The following is a 25,356-nucleotide window of genomic DNA, read 5'->3' as shown; positions in this document are numbered from 1 at the left end:
CTACAATGCCATCAAAGTACAATGGAGTTTTTTCTTTAGAAAAGAGTGGGTGGAGAGGGAGAGGGAGAGGGAGAGGGAGTGGGGGCAAACACCGCCTACCATAGTTGCCAGTACATTTGACTACACATCACCTGAAAAACTGCAAAGACACCGTCATGTCTCCTTCATGCAAATAACGAGGAAACGACAACACCCTGACACGCATCGTCTTAGAGGAAGTTTGCCTTTACATCAACCTGGCGGCAAAGCACGTATATTAATCAAACAGAACACACATGGCAATATAGTCCTTTTTTATACAGAGTAGACAGCTGCACACATGGACGATACTGACATGCTTCATCTCATCAAACATTTGTCTTCAGTGTTTTGGTTTTTTTTGCTTTTTGTATTTTTTAGGGTGATGATCGATATAGAATATAGCTCATGATTATGAAACAATGTCTGGTTATAAAATTAATGTATGAAAATTCCTGACTTTTTTCTTTTTTTTAGTAATTATTCAGAGTGTAAACATCCAAAAAACAGTCTCTGTGGCTCATGACGTTAGAAAGCAAAGGGAAAAAAGGGTAAAAAGTGACTTTTTTTCTCGTTCGGCCGGGTAAAATAAACCAAATAAGCACAAACAAGTTCCATCAAATCATTATTACTGAATCACGAGAAGAACTCAGCTGCCTAAAACTGATAAAACATTAAAAATCAATGTCAATATTGTTTTTTTTTTCACATTTTAAGATGTGTACGTCACAAGCACCTCAAGCCGTCGTATCGTACCGTAAACGCACCGCATCCCTCTCACGACATATCATTTAAGATGTTACGTTACGATTAGTATATCAAATGCAGAACTAGTATTGGAGTGCTAAACACATATCTCAAAGGGTACATTTACATATATCTGTGGAAAACAAGCTCATCATAGATCGTGGCGAAACACCGATTGTGCTCTCCCCGCAGAGAGAGAGAGATAGAGAGAGAGAGAGAGAGAGAGAGAGGTGTAGATCAGGTGTTTTCGGGTGGTTCAGCTATTTACAGGTGGACTTCACTCGCAAAAGGAGGGATTTTAGAAAACGATGGAGTCGTTTTTTACTGTTTTTATTCACAATTCGGGAAGTTTTTAAATGGTGAAGCTTTGGAAAAGAACACAACTGGGTAAATCAGATTCGGTTCGATACCTGAGGTGTGTCTTTTATCTGCGATGGTGGAGCGAAAACCGCAGAGGTCTTCTTAGGCTTACTCACTTTCCCGCCAGAAGTTAAATGAGAAGATCGACACGACTTTCATGGTCGGACGGCGATTGAGCGGCTGGCAGCTTCATATATAACATACAGACCTGAAATCTGTCTCATTCTTCTCATTTAACCCTTCGCAAGAAAGAAAATACGCAACTATTCCTTTGATAAAAGTTTGCTACACCTCTGGTCTTAAATGAACGGTGAATGACTGGGCAGATAAATCAACTCTGATCGTGTAAACGCACAATAATCCTTGAGATACCACGTGATTTGAGTCTTTTGGGTGTTTCCATTAGGGGGGCTGGGGGAGAGGGGGTCTGGAGTGCTTTGTGTTATTAAGGGATTCTCATTTCCCCCTATCTTTTTTGTTTCATAATAGTGCAGCAACGTATCGAGCATTAGCAATAAAAAGTCTAAAATGGAGAAGAGCGTGAAAAGGAGAAAAAACCCTATGAGCGCAAAAAAACACGTAAAGAAGAAAGATCGTAATAGTACCTGGCATACTTTCCAAAGAGTATTTTAAAAAAAACAACAACATTCGCACACATTCGCACAATATATTCATATTCATATATATATGCATATAAAACACCAAAAAACCAGAGGAAGCCGGTCACCGCCGGGCTTCCCTGTGGCCGAAGAGGACAGTGAACAATGTTTGTTTTAGGCTGTTAGGAGCTGTGTGTTGAGAGGCTGTGCTGGCTCAGGGCGCGAGGCCATCACAGCCGGGGGCCACGTTCACGAGCCGCCGCCCCAAAAAGCACGGGGGAGGAGACGCTTCCGAACTGGTTCACCGTACCTGAGCTCGAAACCCCCGGGCGGCGGGCGAGCTCTCCCGTTCTGAAGCATCTGCCTCCGTCCGGGCCCGCCGCTACTCCTCATCCTCTATTCTCTTCCCTTCCGGGTGTGAGCCCACGACTCTTAATAAAACATCGTGGAAGGGGAGAGGATGGAGAATCAGGAGGTTTGGGGACTATCAAACATGACCGAGGTGGTTCGGTTTAACGGAGGGAGGGGGTGGGGCGCTGGGTGTTGCAGGGTGGGGTGGGTGGAGGAGGTATGTAAAGGGATGGGTGGTGGCGGCGGGAGAGGATGGCTTGTCCTTATGAGTAGGAGGAGGAGTTCTGGCCCTCCTTGGAGCGCGCCTCGGCCTCCAGATCCTGGTCGTCCTTAGTCTTGATGTCCTGGTACTCGTGCGTGGAGACGGCGCTCTTCAGGTAGGCCCAGTTGGCCCCCAAAATCATCAGGTAGTGGATCTGAGGACAAAGAGAGAATCTTCATTTACTTAAGGTGTTTGAAATAATGTGCAGTAGAGGTTTAATAAGGATGAACCCTGGGCGCCTCCCTAGGGAGGTGTTCCAGGCACGTCCAGCTGGGAGGAGGCCTCGGGGAAGACCCAGGACCAGGTGGAGAGATTAGATCTCCACATTGGCCTGGGAACGCCTCAGGATCCCCCAGTTAGAGCTGGTTAATGTGGCCCGGGAAAGGGAAGTTTGGGGTCCCCTGCTAAAGCTGCTGCCCCCACGACCCGACCACCTGATAAGAGGCTGAAGATGAGATGAGAGGTTTAAGACCGTGTCCCGATCTCATATAGGGTCAGGATCATGGGTCAGAAAAGCACAATCTGATGGGATGTAGTAGCACATCCTGGTATTTCTGGCATACTGCGTTTAACATACAGTGTGCTGGGACTTTCTAGTCTTTTTCCACCACACTGACAGCAGGGTAGTGTGGGTGTTGGAGAGCAGGGGCGATGGTGTGACCGTTTCAGCTCAGACTGGAACAATGCACACTGGACCTTCAGGTATCTTTGCTACACTTTGCCTGTGTTTGCACATCGCATGCTACATTTTGGCCAAATCAGCGCGTACTGCTAGTACAGTAGGCGGTGTCTTATTTTTGTTTGTGCCGTTGATGGAAACCGTTCTCCCACAATGCAATGCAACAAAGGGAACGTAGAGCTGCTAACAGCTGGGAAGAATTTGTGGATAGTAGGGGAACGGCTCCAGAAACACTTCAGACACAAAAAAACTATCACATTTTTGGAAAATGTAATACTTTTCAACGCTGTTTCACCCCTATCCATACTTTGTTTTAATGTTTTGTAGCTGTGAGTAGCTCCTCCTTCCTTTGTACATTGCGCCGTGTAAAAAAAAAGCAAAACTCTCTTTGTATGACCAATTATTTTTGAGTATGAACAGACTATAAACTCCAAACCTGTTAGGAATTACAACAGTATGCAGTGTTGTGTCGAGACAGAGACGCTTATTAGCGGTTGTCTGGGATGCAAACCTGTTTTTAATTCAGCGTGGCCCAAACGCAGCTTAATATTTAGTGTGAATGGAGTTAATAATGATAGAAATCCTAAAATATGTTTTGAATGGTACAAAATTGTCTCACTGACTGAGCGTTCAGATTTTAATTGCAGTCAAAAGCCAACAGCTGATTTCACTAAGTGGTATTTGTTAGCGGGGTCACCCGGCAGGATGAAAACATGAGTCTGCTACAAAATAGTTATGAAATAACGGGGAAATAATCTAATGGTAGCATTCTCTCGTCCTTTTTTAAAACACTACTCTGCATCTCTTTCATACTGAGTGAGCTGGAAAACATCACGGCACAGAAAGGTCGTTCAGACGATCCAACGAAAACATCTGCTTTTTGCTTTTTTAGCATTTCTCCGTTGCCCGCGGACATAAAACAAAGCAGTCCGCCTCTGCAGTGCAACACTGACCCCGTCTACACACACACACACTCACACTCACGCAGCAGAGGCAGGCTGCAGGGTTGGATGACATACTGACAAAAAAAAAAAAAAAACGTGTGAGAGGCGGGGTTGCTATGGCAACAGATAAGCACGCCATGGCAACGTGCATATTTTGAGTAGCACATCACCGGGAGGGATCATGAGCAGCTTACCAATGCGATGACGGTGGCTCCGGCGCCGGCGAACGCCACGATGTAGAGGTGGTAGGACAGGTAGAACTGTGGACGGAAAGAGCAAATTAGAGGGGAGGAGAGAGAGAGAACGGGAAAGAAAGGTCAGGTCAGCGTCCTCTCACCTCGCTGGTGTTACAGATGTCTCCCAGTGTGGCTCCACAAGCTTTTCCCGGAGTGGCGTTCCAGGGAATAATACCTGCAGGATCAGAGAGATGAAACGTTACAGGGCTGCCGCTCTCTCTCTCTCCTGAGCCAAGAAGCTTTCTCCTCCCCCGGGACCGTATGATTGAAGGCATTATGAATCCGGCGCGGATAAAGATTAAAGGAAACGGGCCTCTGAGCCTTTCCTACATGGGTCGTTATTTAGATTTGACTTCTTTATTGTGAAAACATTTGAGGGAAGTGGCGAGTATGGGATCATTTTAGGCTTTATTCTTTCTTTTCTTGTACTTCTTTTTGTTAAACGTCCCATATAACGCTCACTCTCACTGCAGCCCGGATAGCTGTGACATCACAACCATACAGAAGTCCTGACGCTCATTTAAAGGCGGGATTTCTGTGTGTTTCTCTGTAGATTGAGTGCGAGCAGCTTTATAATAAAAGAAAGACGTGGAAATCTCTCTTTTCACAATATGGGACCTTTAAGATTATCGTTCTAATTAATATGAAACAAGAACGTTTTCACTCTGATGATTATTTGATGACTGCCAGTAATTGGGGTTAATATTTCATACGGTGTAGTACACTGACTGACTGCCAATGAAGCATATGTGAGCCTCATCCTACTTTGTGAGCGGGCCAGCTGTCCTTCAAATGTGGGTCACATACTGTACATTAGGTCGAGCAGATATGCAATCAGCGTCACTGTGCTGTAATACTGCAGGAAGGTGGATTTTCATAGAGATCCAATCAGGCGCTCAATAATCTAAATGTATTTTCTGACCTCTTCCTATATGGAAAATGACATGAAAGGGAGAACCAGACCTAGAGATAAATATGTGATGTTTCGAGTAAAGCCTTTTGGATTAGTCTGGAAAAATGTTCCTATGTACGTCCGTCCTGCAGGTAAAGCCTGGTGTGTGTGTGTGTGTGTGTGTGTGTGTGTGTGTGTGTGTGTGTGTGTGTGTGTGTGTGTGTGTGTGTGTGTGTGTGTGTGTGTGTGTGTGTGTGTGTGTGTGTGTGTGTGTGTGTGTGTGTGTGTGTGTGTGTGTGTGTGTGTGTGTGTGTGTGTGTGTGTGTGTGTGTGTGTGTGTGTGTGTGTGTGTGTGAGAAACAGGATGTTCTCTTATGTGCAAAGTTAAGATCTTTTGTGTAGGAGCAGACACAAGCCAATCCGGCTGTTAAGTCGTGACGTAACGCCCTTTCAAAATATGATTCCCGGGTCCAAGCCTTTTATTTCTACAATGCCACAGTGCCATGTTCCCCGTTGTTTGAACGGATCTGAGTTTTAATTGTCATTTTACCTCTTTCTCATCATTTAAAAAGGTGTTTAACAGACGAAAGAGGTGATGTAATGGTTCACATGTTTGACCTTTGTGTCTGTTTTGTTTCAACGGAGCATTTGGACCCAGAAATCTTATTTTGAAAGGGTGTTACGTCCGACTTAACAGCCGGATATGTTTGTTTTTACCCCGTTAACAAGGCCCACCTGTCCTACAAGTCCTGCACAGCCGATCCAATTAATGTGTAGTGAAAATGTGTCCTCCTTAATTAGATCAGGTGTGCAGAAACAGAGCAGGAGCAGACATTTAAGGGACAGGCCGGCCTCACTGACGCGAGGATGAGCAGAGAAACACGGCTTCATAACAGTTGTTTGTGGTGTTCATTAGAATAGTGGACATTTAACGGCCCCGAGGGGAAAATCCACAGTGTCGATGTTTCAGAAACAGCTCTTTCTCAACATCACACATCAGCTTTTCCTATTGGTATAAACGACTGTAGTGGGACAACCTACCATACTGCCTGACGTCCACGCAGATGGAGTCCGGAGCGGTGATGTTGGCGTCAGGAGACCTCATGGCAGCGCAGGTGTTCCACATGTTGAAGAAGAGGAAAACGGGTATCGCCGTGAAGCCGAAGATGGCGAGGAACGCCAGGAAGAGGATGTAGGTCAGGAACATGAACTGAGGGGGAGAAAAGGAAGAAAGAAATCGTGAGGGAAAAAAAATAGGTTATTCCTTTAAGACCTCCGCCCACCGCGCTCACATTCAGAGGCCGGGTTTAAGCTAATGTTACTGGACATCTGCAGCAATTAGAGTAATCAGGCCAGAAAGGACAAACTGTGCCAGAGTTGCCCTCAAGGGCTCAAGCGGGACTCTGAGTGTGTGTGCACAAGTGTTTGCACCATCTAGCTTTTCCTGTATGTGTGTCCATACAGTAAATGTGTCACAGAGGTGTGTGACTGTGCAGCGCTTTCACGATAACCCTTGGCTCGTAACGCATTTGTGTTCATATAAGCCTGTAAGCAACACTATTTTAAGCAATAAGAGCGTTATTTAATACACATCAAAGTAATTAAACCTCATTCGGAGGCTTTAATTCGGAGTGTATATCTGGGTCAGTGGGTGTGAAGATTTGCAGCAGCTGCTTGTGTGCGCGTGTTGACGTACGAAGGCGGTGATGCAGCGTCCGCAGACGGTGGTCTTGAAGTCGCTCTGCAGCTCCTTCTTGATGGCGCTGGTGGTGTAAAAGCCCTCAGCCAGCAGGAGGATGGCGTAGACGAAGAAGAAGGAGGCGATGCCGTAGATGATGTACTGAAAGATCTGGATCCTGAAAACACACGCGCAGAACAAATAGGACACAAAGTTAATCTACACTCTTTGTGCAAATCCTCAAGTTACCAGTCGTGGGATATTCTGAATCATGGCGGATCATGTGGGTGGATCATCTCGACAGTTTTAATGACCGCGGGGAGGTACCAGTATATTCACTGTTGTCTCAAGGCTTCCTACTGACATCGTTAATGGAGCCAAGAACTCATCAGTGATTCATCGTACACCCTAAGAGAGATGTTGGATGGTGTCGTGAGAGAGAGCTGAACTTACACCACGGCGAGGGTGGCGTGGTCTGCGGTCACCCTGGAGAAGTGGTTCTCCAGCATGGTCAGGGTGCCAGTCAGCGCCACGTGGCCGCAGCCGCAGAACAGAGCCACGCCTGAGAAGCAGAGGATGGTGGCCACCAGGGAGGCGTAGGGCACGCCGCCCAGACACTTGATGCAGCACTCGAAGCATCCTGCAGGGGGAGACAGAGAGAGCGCGGTTAAAAGCTTTCCTGAAGAAGGAAAATAATCTCCACGGCTAGAAAACGCCTTTATTCTATCAGACTTAAAAGTGCAAATGTGCAAATTCTGAACAAGAACACTTCTGGTGACGACACTCACTGCAACACTCGAGGGCCTTTAGTCCACTGCTGTAGGGCCTTTACTCGTTTATTATGTGGCGAAACCTGCGCGGATGTTCAAACGGTTCAGGCTGAAACTGTGCGACTGTGTGTGCTGCAAGAGAAGAACAACACTTCTCCCAGTGCGGCATGTCGAGCGGCTAATCAAAGCATCTTTCACAGTTAGTGCGCGTTCACTTTGGGCTCGGCTGGGAGCGTTGAATATTACATGCAAGCCGCGCTACATGCTCTCATCTTACACGGCTCCGAAGAATTACTCCCATCTCCCTTTTGTCTTTAAAGAAACATTTCAAACTTATTTTTTTTCTTTCTCATGCATGAATAACTCGTGACCTGAATAGATCATTTCAAAATAAAAGCCGTTTTCTCTCAAATACTGAAGATGTCTTCGCTGTGAGTTGGTGTTCTCTTGCAGATGAGGATGTCATTTAATTTTGGTTCCAAGGCAAACAACGAAATCGACCCGCACACCTTGCATATATTTTCATCATTCTCCGGCATTTCTCTCATTTTTCACAACTTCAAAATGATGATGAATCATGGGCAATTATCCCCCGTGCTCCAGCGGTTTCTACCAAATGATGATAATGATGAATTAGTACATTTGTTTTCCATTAACCGTGGTGGCGCGTGAAGCTCATAACTCACTCGGGATACAGGCACAGCAAACGCGGTGCTTTCTGCTCCCATCCCCGTCAAGAGGATGCAGAGGAATGAAAAGGAAGGGAAAATAACACCTTGTATTGAGCACAAGAGTCGTTTATGTAACGCCCGTTTAAAATAGATCCTCCACCAAAGCAGGAAGTTACTCCGGGAAAAGAAAACAACAAATGAACCGTCTTGTGTGCCACTTTGCTGTTTCCATGACAACCTGCTCCAGTTTGCAATTCTGAAGCATCATTATTTCATGTTCAGGACTTTGTTGATCCTCAACATGTCTATTTTAAAGCTTTTTAAACGTATTACATCTCTGTCAAACCCTTACTAAACCCACTGAAGGCTACGTCCACTCTTCTTTTTTTTTTAAGTGAGCGTTCAGGCCAGGTAGTGTTACAAGTAGTTATCGATGAGATTAAAAGAGCAGATTGATTTCAGCTCCTCTGAGGCGAGGAATCTTAAAAGCATCACTGCTGAGGAAGTCGGTCAAGGATTTCTCCCAAACTATGAAGTGGATCTCTGTCTGAACTCTCATCAGGCCTTTATGGCATGGGTGATCCAGTAAAGGGCTGCTGTGGCTGCAGGATTTCATTCCAACCAAGCAAGAACACACCTGACTCGACTTACTCAATCACCTGAACTGTCTTCACACAGTTGATTTGTTGGACCAGGTGTGTTTTTGATTGGTTGGAATGAAAACCTGCAGCCACAGCGGCCCTTTACTGGATCACTTTGACACCAATGCTTTATGGGGTCAAAATGTCCCTGCATACAGTACTTTATACTGATGACGTTCCCTTCAGCCTCGCTGTGCATTGTGTTTAGCACTGATTAGCAAATGTTAGCATGCTAACACGTTAAACTAACATACCTGCTTAACGTCAGCATGTTAGCATTGTCACAGTGAGCTCCACATTCTATACTGTTCTCTGGTTTTACCATATTTCATTTACTGTGCAGAAGTCTGGGGAAACACATGAATCTACACTGCAATCACTAACTTTACTCTACAAAAAAGAGCTATAAGAAAAGTCCACAAAGCTGAATATGGAGACCACACAACGTCAAAAACAATCAAATCGATATTGTAGAATTTTAAAAACGGCCCAAATAATGTTGAAAGCAAAAAAACCCTGGTGATTTACAAAGACTATTCTTCAGCAGAGAAGGGGGTTATAACCTGAGGGGGAAATAGATTGAAAACTGTTATTGTGCGAACCACAACGAAATGTTTCTGTATTTCAGTCCAGGGGGTAAGATTGTGGAACAGAGTGTGGATTGAGGCAACGTACAAGTGTGATTAAGCTTAAAAAGATGTATAAAGAAGGAGTCTTCATAAAGTACAGAGAGGAAGAAGGAAGCCCTAATAACAGATAATACAGATGTACAGCGATAGATATAGATTTAAAAAGGATTTCAACATGTGATCAAGTTTAAAATGGAGAAGGGGTAGTGTTAAATAAGTTATTCTACTTACCACTCCTCTTGGACATGTTTTGTGTTTTATTACTGGCAAAAAAATTATTATTGTTCCTTTTGATTTTTCCCTTTTCTTTCCATTATTTCTATTTACGTTGATTTTCCTTTTACATGTTCAAAATAAAAAAACGAAACTTGACATGTTAAGATGGTGACGTTAACATCTAGCTCGAGTGCAGCCTCACAGAGCCGTCATCATCACTGTGGTCTCGTCTTTAGGTGCATGAACAACAACGGGAAAGGAAAACTTCTTTCTGTGCTCGATTGGACAGTTTTGTACGGAGCTCCTTAAGTCCATCGATAACTTGTGCGAACAAGATAATAACTTCTTCCCACAAGACAATTTTAGCAACTTTGAAAACCAAAAGTCTGAAACCTTATCTGTAGAAGCAGTCAGTATGTTTACCGCGCATCAGTGTCATGTGCTGATAGGACCTGTTTGCTGTGGTTTCCTCTGTTGAGGCTCACACTGACCTCGCTGTAAGGCCGCGTGCATTCACATACTGAAAACGCCTCCGCTTCATGTTTGCGCGAATGAAAACACCCAAGCCCCCGATAAATCTAAGATGCAACTGTTCCCTCCGAAGTGCGCTGCCGCCGCTCAAGACTGTGTTGCGTAACGAAGCGGGGGCCCGTTGCATAATAGATCCAAATCCTATTAATGTTAATGAAGGAAGCGGGCTGATGGAGAGGTGGAGCTGATAAGGCTGGATGCCTCTAAAATCCTGAGCCGAGAAACAGGCCAGGCCTCAAGGGGGTTTGGGGGGGGGGGCGGCGATGGCCTCTCTGGTCGATACAATGAGAGGCTGTTTAAAAGCTGCTCTGCACTGACACTCAATCCTGCTATAAAGGTCAGTGTCAACAAGTCATTTAATGTTAGTCTTCCTGTCTTTTCTCTTTAGAGAGAGAGACTAAAACCTGCCAGGGAGATGTGGTAACCCTGTTTTTCAAACGTAAACCAAGATTTACCAGGTGATATCTTGATTTCTTAATACTTACCTGCTTCGACGACTCCCTTTCGAGGTGCGTTAAGGATCTGATTTGCAGATTTTGCTCATTTGCATGACTGCTATTTAGAGCTCATATATAACTCCTGCTGTTAACTCTATCCTCTCCCTGCTCCCATGCAGCTTCACGGATGAGTTCACGGGTTTCTTTTAAACGCCGAGCGTCCTTTGCCGCTCCGCCTGTGGCTACGGCTGTTTGTCAGCCTCACTTTTAAAGTGCACTAATGGGAAACAGACAGGCCGGAGTGGTCAGCTCCAGCCGGCCTTAATGGAAATCAATGGACTATTCATTAGATTAGAATTTAGGTGACACACCGAGGCTGCCCCCTTGCTCTCGTTTTCTACCTCGCTGCATCTCGCTACCTCTCGTCTCTGCCTTTTGCCCTGCTTGTCGTCTTCTCTGCTCTCTCTATGAAATATGGCTGCGTGCCCACGCTGTACTTACAGAGAGCCAGCTGGAGTTAATCGCTTAGACAATATGTTAGGCTCCTGTTACAATGCTGTATCATATATCATCTCAACAATCTCAGACCAAGGCCGATGCCTCGGTTTGTGGGAACGTTTCACAAGCTGTCTGTGGAGGCCGAACACCCAGCTCGTAACTACGAAAGAATGGAAGATTTGTGAATTTCCGTTCAGTTTTTCAAGCAACAGAACAGCAAATAATTTGACAGACAAGAGCTGCAATTAAGGATTACCATCCCCTGCTGTTCAAGCTTTCTCTGCCTCTGCTGCGGCCTGCAGGACAAAACTATAAAATGTTCCCCCGCTTAAATTAGGCTTTAATTTGCAGCTGAGAGTGACAGTTGGAGAGATACATGCTTGCTCTTTATTTGTGTTTTCCACAAAGACAAAAGGAAGGGATGGGAGACGGAGATGAATAAAAAATGAGAAGGAATGGCAGCATGAGCGAGGAGTATGATGGAGGAGAAGGAAAGCAGAGGTGAATGGAGAGGAAGAGCGAGTGAGAGATCGATAGGAAGCGAGCGGAGGAACAAAGGGATGAGGGAAAAAGAGAGAAGGAGGTGAAGAAAGAGGCAGAGCGAGCAAGGAAGAACAGAAAAAAAGAACAGAGAGAAAGTGTAAGCGAAAAAAGCAGTTCTTGGCCCTGGGGCTGGCAAATAGCAGTTGCCATAGTAACGTGTTACCCACGACCCAGTTCAGCGGTAGCGTAGTCGTTCACAGCCGCTTCACACATACACTCGTACACTCATACACCGGTGAAGAGTGATGTAACCTCAATGAAGAAAGGCTGAAGACTGGTGCTAAACGGTGACAACGATGTGGAGTTTGAGCTAAAAATAAATAAAACCAGGAGGTGAAAGCAACTGAATGGTGACAAGACTTATGGAAGGAGGGCGTGCAAAGTATCTTTATCCATATTCTGCCGGCGATGTTTGGAGAAGTGGGTCAGACAGATTATAGTTCGACATGAAAGAGAGATAGATGTGGGGGAGAGAGAGACGATCGCTTCATTTTATCAGCTCTGCACGAACTTAAAATATTCACATTACAGCAAAGTGACACGGAGCATCGATGCGCAGTAATAAAAATGGGAATTTCATAAAGCTTGATCTCTGTGCAAGAGGCAACTTCCAGAGTTGATGAAGGAAGCCAGAGCCAAAAACTGCAGTTCCTCGAACGGCCACTTGAGGCTGGCTCCAAAAGTGAGTCATAGACCCACGTAGACCTCAAATCCCCATAGACCTCCATGTTAAAATTCCCACCGTTACATCAGAAATATTCCTGTTTACAGTCTGCTAAAGGAAAAAGTTTTGGTCTCTGTAGGTGACTTCTCCGTTCGTTAAGGTGTGAGTATATATATTTACACCTTCAGCTGATTTGGAGCCACATTAGCATTCATTTGGAGTCACGTTTGTTTGCACCAGGCACGTCACTTGATGAACACTTTTGAAATTGTGACGTAGTCTGAGAAGGACAGGAGAGAGCGATGTTCATGTGTGACTCCTGTCAGGGCAGGTCCACTGAGAAGGTTAATGTGTGTTTGTTAAGGAAAGGTCAGCACAGACACCAGGAGCCAGAATGAGACATTAGAGCAGCCTACAGCCTCAGATACACTGACATGCACCTGGTGTCAAGTGGACCGGGTTGAATCCACTGCAGGTCTCCTGAAACTGTGCAAACTAGAAGACATCACCGCTCCGACAGAGCTTTTCTCTTCCCACCGCTGTTTGGGTTTTAACGAGTGACCCGGTGCACCACCAGCCACCTACCTGTCACCCTGGTGTAGTAAAACATATCACAGAGTATCTCCGTTTTATACAGCCTATGAGTATCTCTCCTAAAACATAATCCTGTTTTCACCATCTGCAGTCACTACGGCAACCGCGGAGGCACTCGGCTGAAGGCTCCAGAGTCACTTGTTAAACCGTAACACCGCCAAGTCAGTCTGCTTTCAGTCAGTGTGGACCATAGACTGTATGAACGTGCAGACACGTCAGAATTTTGCGGTTTTCACTACTGCAGTGTTGCATCTGTAATGCAAACACATAAAAGTCTACTGTACTGGGCTATTTTTCCTCATCACAGAGGTCCGGGGATATTCCCTAGGGTCCAGGGCTGTAGCCCCGAATGCCCAGGTCTAACAACGCGCCTGGTGTGCGCCTGATCAACGCAAATCCAATATTTAGTCTCCTTTTAACTCTGTTTTGGTCTCCACCAACTCCTGAGGGAAGTATCTGGATCTTCAGCTGCTAAATGCTCCACTACAGTTTGTTTTTTTGTCCTGGCTGTTCCTGTTAAGTCTAGAGATAATTCTCTGTGCACTATGAGTGACCCCGTGCACATTCGTCATCCTGTGCAAATATATTTTTAAAAAACAGCTTTGAGTTCAGGTTACACTCACCAAAGTGACACTGCAGCGACATTATGCAAAATGACACAACTGCAGGCAGTTGGATGAATAACCTGCCTCAGGTCCCCTCATCATTACTCCTGCACAAAGTAGCAGTTTGTCTCATCTAAGCAGCACCTGCAGCTGATTATCCACGCAGTTGACACTAAACCTTCCTCCGGGTTTCGTCACATTCATATTCCAAGTCTTTTCATTGGACAAGAGAGCGTTTCGTGCTCTTTGATTGGATGATCGAGGCGTGGCACAGAGTAGGCGCGGGCTGGAGACAGAACGCGTAACTGCAACATAACAAGTGGAATAATACATGTCGTCTTACAAACTTCATTGTCACATTATCACTATGTTTTACATTAAAGAATCGATGTAGATGCAGAATAACGGTTCTCTCTTAGAAGCAGCTTCCATCCGTCTTTTCCAGATAACATTGCCTGAGTTCATGGGCTGTATTTCTCTGGCAACATTGATTTCCTCGCTGCAATGCCAATAAACCAGATTTAAATATAAACTGTGAGTAGAAAGAAGATTACATCCACATTCCTAATAATTTGGCCATAAACTGTACAACCCAGTGGCACTGCATGATTATCGCCAACTGTTAGTACGCACAGTGCATCTGCCAGAAATAACAGCGTTAATAAAGCTTTGTGAATATTTCAGCGGCCGGTCTGGTCCCTGCCTGCGGCTGCACTCCACTTTAGAAGTGCTGTATTCATTATGGGGCAATTTCCTCACAGTGCATTATGGGTAGATTCCCACAAGAGTAGAGGGGACTTCAGAGAGACGGAGAGAGAGAGAGAGAGAGAGAGGAAAGGTGTGGGAAAGTAAAGCTGATAGAGATGGCGATGGGAGGGGGGGGGGGGGGGGATGGCTGAGTCTCCTCTGGTTGAGATGAAAAAGGAGCCCCATCTGTTGGACTGCAGCAAACTTCAGCTTGGGAGATTTCCATCTTTCCACTTGAGTTGAAGGATAAAAATACTTAAAAACAAAGCATGTTTTACGTTCATGCTTTGGTACTTTGGTTTTCATCTGGAACATGTTGTTTACATACTTTAATGTTTAAAAAAACACATTATTCTTCACATCCTGTCTGTCTGAATATACCTGAACTCACCCTCTGTATGAAGCGCTCAATTTAAGCGCCTGTCTCTTTAAGACCCCCTCTCAAAGAAAGCCCAGTCTGCTCTGATTGGTCCGAGTTTTCCGTATCTTCTCTCTGCACGTCGCTGCTTAAATATTTCAAGACTCAATATTGATGATCCCTCATTGCGCAAAGTTAGCAAAGCATCCAATAACTGTCATGATCAGTTAATCAGCCAGTAGGTTTGTCAGTTAATTAGTTAATTGTTTTGTCTATAAAATGTAAGAAAACAGTGAACGTCATAGACCAAAGTCCTGTCTTTAAATTGCTTGTTGTGTTTGACAAACACTTTTTCTAGGAAGTTCAGTGAACACAGCAGCAGCAGCAGCAGCAGCAGCAGCAGCAGCAGCAGCAGCAGCAGCAGCAGCAGCAGCAGCAGCAGCAGCAGCAGCAGCAGCAGCAGCAGCAGCAGCAGCAGCAGCAGCAGCAGCAGCGTCTACACACGATGCATTCAGGTACAGTCCTGGGTAAAGGCTCAAAACACAATCGTTACACACATAACACTGGAGGAAATAGACTTAAAGCTACAAACTGGCTTTGTTAGTGGTTGTGCTCAGGTGAATCAAGGAGAGAAAACACAGTGACTGAACTCCTCCTGTGGAATAAAGATAATGAATGTGCTGTCAATCAACAGGTGTCAAACTAAGCTGTGATAAACTGGAATAATCCTGCAAAAATATCACATTTTGCAGCCCATCGTTCATGATCACAGAGTATTCATTCAGAAAATGCTTGAAAATCATCTCCCGTCCATGTGACAACCGACACATTATCAAACGCTTCCAGTAATCGGCTTGTTTGCGGCGTTGATCGAGAGGACACAACATGCTCTGAGCCAGGTAAGAGGATGACGCCAGCTGCCATCGCCATTCCCAAACACTTTTTATTTTTTCCCACAGAACATAACTGACCCCGATCTTCTGTTTGTGAGAAACCCTCGGCCGGTACCAGCGCAGCATCTGGCCTGGGCGTAATTGAGCTCGACAGACTTTCAGATCCCGTTCTCGGCCCTCTGCTGCGTGATCAATACTTTTATCCCAATCTGGACTCACAGCGCAGACAATAACACCCGTGTTGAATGTACAGAAAGTCCCAAACACACGGGGAACACATGACAGGGCGTTCACGGCTGCACACAAACTGTGTTTGTTTGACACTTCCGACCCGCGCACGCCAAAAAAAACACAATTTACAAGCATATTAAAAACGTAGGAATTAACAAGTAAAGCATCACATTAAAGCACACCGGAGGAGAGCTAACGTTACATAATGCTCTGAATGCTAAACATCAATTATTCATCTGCTCTCCGGGTGAGGTAAGGCGCCTTCACACTCTCGTTCTGTCGCCACAGTGGGTGTGAAGGCACTGCTACACACTGCAAAAGGGTTTAAATGGAGCTTCCCCTCTTACCTGGGTCAAATATGTGTTCGTTTAGCAGGTTTTCTTTGTGTTTCTTTCACTGTTTTATGTGGAGACAACTGAATCCAAACCGAGCGATGAACAAAATGAAAAGTGAACACATTGCGATGTTCAGTACGATATGAAATATGCATGCCATTCCAAAAATAACATGGCTTGATCTCATAAAATAAAACATTAGAAATATGAGAATAATTCAAACTTCTAGCTTAACTTATTATTTTAAGATATAATAAATCACAGTTAATATCTATTCTTTGTGTCTTTTCTGCTGCAAATGAGTTTCCATATATGAAATGCGGTGCTCAAGGAGTGAAATCAAACAATATGATGCTAAAAAAAACTGTATTTGTGTCCTTTGGGGCTATTTTGTATAATGAGATCATTGAAAGGGTTCATTTCAAGGGTCTGGCTGTAGGGTGCAGTGACACAGACCTAAGCATGGAGTCCACTGCTCGACACGCTGTGAAAACATCTCTCTCTCGTCTCTAATCTTCTGAACAGCAGAAGGAGCGGGATCACCTGTCCCGAGCTGCCGTGTGGAGGCTCAGCGGAGCGCACCGAGCGCTCTTCGCTTGAGTCTTGTTCCACCAAAATGTAAAATGGCCCCTCTGGCCAGAAGTGCCGTGCGGTCGGACTGAATGACTCAGCGGTTACGCAACCAACTTGGCTAATGTCGCTTTCGCTGAGATGTCAAAGAAGTCGGTGGCCCTCCCCTGGCCCCTTCACCTCCGCTCCACCCTCCTCCTCCTCCTCCTGATGTGATTATGGAGATTCACTTTCCAGTAGCCTCAGGGGCTACATGAACACTATGTGAGTGTGTGTGTATGTGTGTGTGAGTGGTACTCTCTAACATGAGTTACTGGAGAATCTCATTTACTGTAACACAGATTCACTTTCTGCGAAGGCTGACTTCACACACAGTAGTTTGGCCTTCATCCTGCTTATGCATCAAATATTAAGGACAAAAGCATTTCTAAGAGTTTGTCGCTGAATGTTTATAATTCAGCAGTTTAAGCAGCAGCACAGAGGCGCAGAATGACAGAGGCCCAGTCACTTATCGTTGTCAGCCGTGGCTAAAGATGACGAGTGCTTAATGGGCGTCAGGCGTTTTATGGGCTATGGATGAGAGGAGCAGATTGGGCATCAGTGGGTGATGGAGGAAAGCCAAGGGAGGTTGGCATCACTCAGGAACAAGGCCTGCTGTGCCAACCTGCCACTTGCTGCTATTCATATACCCACTGCAGACTGGGGTTCAAACATAGCCACAGTGTGGAGGATGATGCATTGTGTGGTAGCTTGTTGCTTTTGTTTCCAGATCCTTGTAATGTGTTGCTTTCTTTCCAATCTTCAGATGAAAGTGGAATAAATGCGTGGAGAATCATTTTCCCATCATCTTCAAGTGTTTTGTTTTGAAACACATTCAATTTACAATTAGATAAAACAGAGAAAAGCAGCAAATCCTCACAAATGAGAAGCTGAAACCAGTTAGAGTCGGTTCGGTGCAGTCTCAGAACCAACTGTCTCCGGGGGTAACGGCCAATATTTCCGGGCCGACACTTCCTCTTCTGGTAACTGTTTACGGTCCAGTTAGCAACTCGAGTTGTGAGATTAACAGTAACAAAAAGCTAATAAAAAGCTGAATCCTCGTCACACTATTAGCAGACGGGTTCTGGGTTTGCTGTCTTCTGCTCTCCACGCGGACTGTTTCCCTGCATGTCACCAAAGCCCGCTCAAATGTGATCGGTCAATACTACCAGGGCCTCCACTGTCCAAACTTGTACCTTTGACTGCAGACTCTATGTTCACATGCAGAGGCGGTTTGGTGACAGTATGACCGGAAGGTTAAAGCGACTAATGTTAGAAAACTTGATCATAGATATATATATATACACGTAGATGCCACATGTGCTGCTGCTGGTCACTGGAGCATTAACGCAACTGCCATTTGGGGACAGGGGGGCCGCGTCTGGGAAAGTTTATCCACACACTTCTCTTTTCAGGTTATTTGTCTTCACTTCTTCGGGTCGATTCGCTGTGATTACCTGAGTTAAAGTTGAGTTTGTGGTCTTGATCTCAGCATTACGCATGACGCCCTGCAGAGAGGAATGACAGCACGGGCGCGGTTTATAACCCGTGCTGGTGTTCGTGGCTGTGGATGGATCTTTCTGCTTGATTGCGTCCTGCTGTATAATCTCTAATCTGTACGTCTGTGGAGGTACACCGCGCTCAGGACTCGGATAACGAGACATAAACAAAATCTCACAAAATCTTGTGTAAATGCAAACTAAACCCTGCTTATTTTCTGAACACGTAACCAGAGAAAGTACTTTTAAATATAAATGTGAGCACAGCGTCACAGCACTGACAGGGCTCATATGAACACAACGGTGTACTACATGGTCTCGCCAATGCGCACACTAAAATAGAGCTTTTCCTTTAGTGCAAGCAAAGCACCGACGTTCCTCTAAAGCACTCCTGGTCATTGACACGTAAACAAATACAAGCACACGCACGCACACACACACGCACACATATCCAGATGGAGGCTGACAGCATGCTTTGGGCAAATGGCTTCAAATGAGGAACACATGAGCCTCTCCACTGTGTGACGGCTTTCACATGCTCCCGCAACCTCACACACCTCCGGGGCGAGAGGAGAATAGGCGAAGGGTGTGTGCATGAGTGTGTGTGTGTGTGTGTGGGGGGGGGGGGGCGAGTGATACGCAGGACAAGACGGGGAGGAGGAAGTAAAAAAGGCGGATTATGAAGGTTTATGTGCAACAAATCATCGTTTTCAGAGCATTTGAAGACAGAAGCATGAGTGTAATCGATGTTTAAAGAGGTTCCTTGCATGCAAACTCAAACTAAAGGGACAACAAAGCTCTTCAGATTTGACCCAGACTATACCTCCTAATATGTTCCTTCTGATTTTCTTGTTTGTCTGGGACTCCAGATGTAACCACAACAACCAGAAAATGTCCTGCCTCTGAGTCCCAATTATCATAATACCACATCTAACATCTTGAATCCTCAGAAGGACGGAAGAAAATCCAGTTTCTCTTTGTGCTTTTTGTTTTGCACTCACAATGCGCGTGGCATTGAAATCGAGGTAATTGATTCCACCTGGGATCCACACACACACCTGCGTTTAATGCGATGACGTTAACATACATTCTTCACCTTCTTGATAAAGACGGCACTCGCACACATCAAACTCCAGTGTGTGGGAGACTTTTTCTTCTTGCTGCCGTCATTGAAAAACTGCCATAAAGAGATGGAAACTGGAGAGAGCCTGAGTGAGAGGTGGTTATGTGTAACAAAGACAAGTAGGAGACGGATGCCAATAAGAGCGAGTGTACGCTTTAGAGTGCAGGTGGGTGTGTGTGAGAGAGAAGAAGCAGCAGCACAGTGAGAGTGTCAGCTACTATTCCCGTCAGTTCTCCCACTTGTGGCATCGGTCTTTGGTTGAACGAGTTGTCAAATATATCTTTAAAAAAAAGCCACGTGGTTTTAAAAAGTCCCCAAAGATCACGTGCGTGTCAGTATTTCTACGAGTTGAATCATCTTCTGGCACCAGATGTGTGAAGGCTAACTGAGTTTTCTGCCCTGAAGTTATTACACGTGCAAGAGCTGAGTAACGAGCGACTTTCTGCTAACTCCTCAAAGCGCGTGGAGAAGAAGCTTCTTAGGATTTGTGTGTGTGTGGCAGCAGTGATTTGCTTTGGCCAGTAAAGTGGATTACAAGGCGTAATGACGCTGTACGCGGGCAACAAGTTCATTCAACAACAACAACAAAAAACACCCCTTCTAATATTTACTGTACACTTTCATCACGAAGCGATGGTAAATGATCCCTGAAGGATTAAAAATGCTTTGTGTAACCTAAAACAAGGGCTCGCTCTACTGTAAGGTCGAGAAAGCGGCACAGACTAAATGTCAGCACCAGCAGGGAGGGCGGTCCTGCTCCTCGCCTGACTCACGGTCATCAAACAGCTGGTTGGCCTTTAGATTCAAGGCCCTGGACCTGGCCTTTCTCAAATGACCCTTATATCGTCCTGGCTCCAGTGACATCCGAATGCCACCCTGGTTCATTTTCTCATCCTGTAACATCACTGGTGTGGCATAAAGAGGTATAAGTGTCCAGTATTCAAGAGCAAACAAATGGCATAAAAATGTCTTTGTGTGAAATCAGTTTTATTTTTCCGCATTTAATCGTCTGGTGCCTCTCCAGATTCTGAGCTTGATCACCACGGACTAATACATTAAGCACCTAAAACATCTTTCACACATGCACTGCAAACCTGAAACTATCTAGATTTCACTCGGAGGAGCTGTGCGTATCAGTCGGACCGGACATTAAAGTGACTTTACCCTGCCGGCTCCATAACACAGAGTGTGCGTGCCCGATTGAGCCCGTGTGAGAATAGAGAAGCTCACTGTGGACTCTGTCAGGAGTTCATATGAGAAAACAGCTTGTTTTTTTAAAACCAAACTCAAAAACCGTTCATTAACTTTAAGTAGTCACCCGGTCAAACCCTATCAATCTCGCAATCACTGTCTAAATGTAAATGTATTCCAGTGTCATACTGGTTTCAAATGGGAAGGGGTTAGTTACCAGTTTGACTCAGCAGTTTGACACGTTGGGAAATGCACTTAAGGCTTTTTCTTTTTGAGAGTTGGATCAGGAGATTGACACCAAACGTCTGTATGTTAAATATGAAGCTACAGCCAGCAGCCGCTTAGCTTAGCTTAGCATAAAGACTGGAAACAGGGGCAAACAGCTAGCCTAGCTCAGTCCAAACGCAACAAAATCCAGATACTAGCTCCACTAAAGGGCACTGACAAACACGTTTTATCTTCTCTGTTGAATCCGTATAAACTCTGAAAACGACTGTTTCTTATTTCTTATCCCGGTTTCTGCCGGTTGCCTGGCAACTGGTCCAGATCTTCTCTCCATTGCTCTCCTTAACATTGTTTTAAATCAGTCTAGAAAATATCTTGCGTTACCTCTCGAGCTTAATATCCTCCTCTGTATCAGGTCAAACATTTAAAAACAACAACGTGAAAGGCTGATAAAGAGGAACTGTGTTTGTGCTTCAGAGGCTGCAGCAGAGCTCTGCCCTTCCATGCAGAAAATTCAAAACCTGCACCCCTCCAGACGATGATGTAATCTCTTACGGTTCTGATCTGAACATCATAACCAAAGGCGGCGAGCCAGAGACGCGTTACGCAAGAGCAGGCACACATACACACACACACACACACACAAACAGGAAGGACGCAAGGTGTGTGACCGGGCCAATCGTTTCAGGGGAAGACGGACAGACGGAGAAATGCACTCAGAACCACTTTAAAAGCTTCAGTAGCATGTTAAAGAATATAAATGTCACACGGGAAATGCTTTCTCTAATCAAACCGTCTCACTAATGAAATCAGATATAATCGCACCTCAGAGAGCGCCGTTTATGTCTCGTTATCCGAGTCCTGAGCGCGGTGTACCTCCACGGACGTACAGATTAGAGATTATACAGCAGGACGCAATCAAGCAGAAAGATCCATCCACAGCCACAAACACCAGCTCGGGTTATAAACCGCGCCTGTGCTGTCATTCCTCTCTGCAGGGCGTCATGCGTAATGCTGAGATCAAGACCGCAAACTCAACTTTAACTCAGGTAATCACAGCGAACGACCTGAAGAAGTGAAGACGAATAACCTGAAAAGAGTCGGGTGGGGTTTAAAATAATATGTGTAGCTAAAAAAAGCTCAGTTTCCATTTCTTCTAAGGGTTTTAGGAGTTTTTTTAAGAGTTTTAGCTTCAAAGAAACGCCCAACAAAGGCAAACTACCCTTAAATGTAGGATAAACACAATATTTCATGACCGACACAGGAAATTTGAGGCAGATATTGTAATAATAATAATAATAATATATTGTCAGTGCTCTTTAATGGACAAGTTATGTTTTTTCTCCTGAAATATTTTGCTTTTTATCGGCTTACACATGTAAATTGCCTTCACTAATGATGGGTACAGATTTATCGGTCCAGCTCTGAAATCTAATCCTTACCATATTGATTAGCATCGATATGTTACATAACTGGTTTGAGGCGAGGACTTAAGTCACTGCTTTGTTTCAAACATACTCAATTGAAATGAATATATTATATTTAATTAGATAAAGATGAAGCTAATAAAGTTCTGCAGGGGTGGGATGAGGTTTATCCATATTGGATTTTGGATTATTGCAGAAAATAAGCTCTGTAGCAAACAGAAGTCTAGTTAATCTTCACTTTTATGGTTTTTGAAGCGTAAACGCAACCGTCAGAGGTTAAAAGCAAACGCTAGGCTAACCACAACACCCGCTAGTTTCCAACTGGTTTTGCGTGTTCAGTGCGATGGCGTTTGTAGCCTCATTTTGCCGCGTGCTGGAAAACATCATTTTGAAGACACGTGAAACCTCCAAAATTCATGAGAGGGGTCTTTAATTTACAGACGTGTTTTATGTTGTGGAACAAAACATTAAAATGCTAACTCATTTGCGTGTTTCAGGACTCATTCCTGCAGCACCCTTTACACCTGATGGTCTTTAAATACTCAGGACATCACTTCATGCCTCTGGTGCATCGTGTCAAATATAAATACTTATCCCAAAACTTCTTACAGCAGCTGTCCGAGTCAGAAACGCATTGAAGCGGTCCAGGGGCGGCAGCGTTGGCAGCCATCAACACAAGCTCCTTACATGACAGCTCTCGCCTTCTTGCCCCCTACTGTAAATCTGCAGCTTCTTAACGGATGCTATAAGCTTATGGTCACATTCCAGATGTCAAAGGCACACACAAATGATTACATCCTCCAATCCGTGTCTATTTTGGTTCGCTCGCGTGGGTGGACTTGGTTGCGCAACATCACACCTGGAGCACAGCAGTCCTGGGCTGAGGAGGTTGGGCTGGGTGATCATGTCACTGCTTCAGCAGAACACGGCGATTAAGGAAACCCGAGGGTTAATTGCTAACTATAAATATGGCCGCCCCTTCTGCTCAACTGTCCTCGGGGTCTTCAAACGGGCTCGCCCACTCTTGTCAATTGAAGTTCACGGTAGAGGCTGTCATTGGACGGCATGCCTCGGGAGAGGATGATGAGGAACACCCCGCTCTTCTGCACCTTACGTCACATGGAGACTGTGACCCAGCAATATTACCGCGGCGGGTCCGACAAGTGCTGCAGGAACTACAAATAATGTTTTTTGTAGTCACAGAAGATGTACTATTCAGATTTTTGTAATGATAAACATCCAGAATAGTGGCGGTAAACACTTGTGGAGGCATTGAATCTTCCCAAATATCAACAATTTGTAAGTCAGGAGCTTAAAAATCTGAATATTTGCGTCCAAAATAGCATAATTTCCTGACATTTTGCAACACTGGAGCTAAAAATCTGAATATTTGCGTCCCATTTAGTATAATTTCCTGACATTTTGCAACACCGGAGCTAAAAATCTGAATATTTGCGTCCAAAATAGCATAATTTCCTGATATTGTGCAACAGTGGAGCTAAAAATCGGAATATTTGCGTCCAAAATAGCATAATTTCCTGATATTGTGCAACACTGGAGCTAAAAATCTGAATATTTGCTTCCAAAATAGCACAATTTCCTGATATAATAGTGTGTCATCTTACCATCCTGTTTCGTAAAGCAAAAAAAGCTATTCTTACAATACAGTGACAGCTTTTTGTGTTGCATTTTGTTTATGCTGAAACAACCTGAGAAATGTATCTTTATCAAAAACCTTCCCTTCAACACATCTGCACACGTAAGTGTAGAAGAAGACTGGGGGGGGAAACACTGCATGTTGCTGTGAGGTGAGTGTGTAAAGCCCCTCCAGGCCCGTGCACTCTAATGGTGTCAACTCTCCTGCTCTGTGACAGCCAACAGGGCACAAAGGCAGCATGCCATCATCAAGCAGCAACACTGACCCTGCACTGGTTTATAAATAAAAAAAGCAGGGTGATCTGGGGGTCTTCGTCACATGAAAGATGGATAAACGCCGTGCTGTCAGACTGACTTCACTACAACACTGCTGACTCTGAGTTGAGGGGTTTTACCACACCAAGCCACAAAACAAATCAGTCCCATCCACTCTGGGCCTCCCCCAGAGCTCACACACACTGTTCCAGCGCACACTCACAAACAGCAACAGTTTGGTTGGACAGAATCGACTCATTATAGCTGGGATGCACTCAACACAATGGATTATTATTTGCATTCATGCACATTGCAAAGACACTAAATTAAAGATAATAAAGTAAAAGTGCTTGTTGCGGATCACATATTGCATCTTTTATAATGAATGTGTGCACCCGACAGAGGCTCCATTAACGTGTCTGAGCAGTGGGGTTGTAACTGATGGACACAGCCATCAACGGTGCGCCAAGTGCATGGTTTCCTTTTGCAGCCCGCAGACCCCACCACTACTGCGGCCACACGAAACCCAGGCTTCATGTGTCGCAGATCAGACACCACTCTGTGGGGGGAATGGCTGATAATAATCAAGGCGGCTGCTGCTGTTGCTGCTGCTGCTGCTGCTGCTCCTCCACACCTGATGGAAAACAATGCAGCCGCCGCGCACGGAGCGCAGCGCGCCGCCTCTTCATCATCAGCCGCTCATTAGGCAGAAATAAGCTCATGATAGCGCGGCAAAGCAAAAAGCAAATTGGCTTTAATATATGCATCATAAAACCAGACCGTGCCCCTTCCATCAAACCCGCCCACCCCTCTTCTCATTCTCCTCCATCAGCCTCCAAATCCCTTTGAAGGCGCCAAATAACAGAGACAACGACATTGCGCTCGGTGTTGTGGGAATAAATCTCGGTCATCCGCAGCAGATTATTATTGCTTTCCAGATAAATATGTGAGCAAAAGAAGAAGGTGAACGGGAAAAAAAAGCTTCGCTATTGTCTCGCGTACGAGCGAGAAGCCATTGCAAGTAGGTTAAACCGCTCTGGCTGGCGCAGACGCAAATGTCTCCGGAGAAAACACACCGAAACGCGCAAATATCAGCGGCTGATTGAGCGTACCTTTGCTCTCCTGTCCCTCGTCCTGAGTCTCCTCCGCGTTGGACTCCATGGCAGGCTTTGTCCCATCCATTATTTTAGAGGAATATAGGCTCCTTGTGGCACTCGTACCTTTCCGTCTGTGGATGGTGGA

General features: G+C 45.1%; 1 protein-coding gene across 1 annotated transcript; it reads right to left on the bottom strand.

Annotated features, from left to right (window-relative positions):
* Positions 1 to 736: 736 nt before the first annotated feature.
* LOC310964968 (neuronal membrane glycoprotein M6-b-like) lies at positions 737 to 25,356 on the bottom strand. The gene is made up of 7 exons (XM_083938309.1): positions 25,227 to 25,356; positions 7,220 to 7,406; positions 6,785 to 6,944; positions 6,130 to 6,298; positions 4,298 to 4,371; positions 4,155 to 4,220; positions 737 to 2,491 (listed from the first exon to the last, which is right to left on the bottom strand). Exons 1-7 carry the CDS (start codon positions 25,294 to 25,296, stop codon positions 2,339 to 2,341), a joined length of 879 nt encoding a protein of 292 aa, XP_083794435.1. The 5' UTR covers positions 25,297 to 25,356; the 3' UTR covers positions 737 to 2,338.

The sequence above is a fragment of the Echiichthys vipera genome (assembly GCF_963691815.1).
Source record: "Echiichthys vipera genome assembly, chromosome: 23".
Lineage (NCBI taxonomy): Eukaryota > Metazoa > Chordata > Actinopteri > Perciformes > Trachinidae > Echiichthys > Echiichthys vipera.
This window is presented reverse-complemented; position numbering and strand designations above follow the sequence as displayed.

Coding starts and splice junctions, on each gene's coding strand:
- LOC310964968 (XM_083938309.1), bottom strand. CDS start 25,296: ATGGATGGGACAAAGCCTGCCATGGAGTCCAACGCGGAGGAGACTCAG. Junction 6,945..7,219: donor CACGCCACCCTCGCCGTGGT/GTAAGTTCAGCT, acceptor GTGTGTTTTCAG/GATCCAGATCTTTCAGTACA. Junction 2,492..4,154: donor GAGCCACCGTCATCGCATTG/GTAAGCTGCTCA, acceptor CTTTGTCCTCAG/ATCCACTACCTGATGATTTT.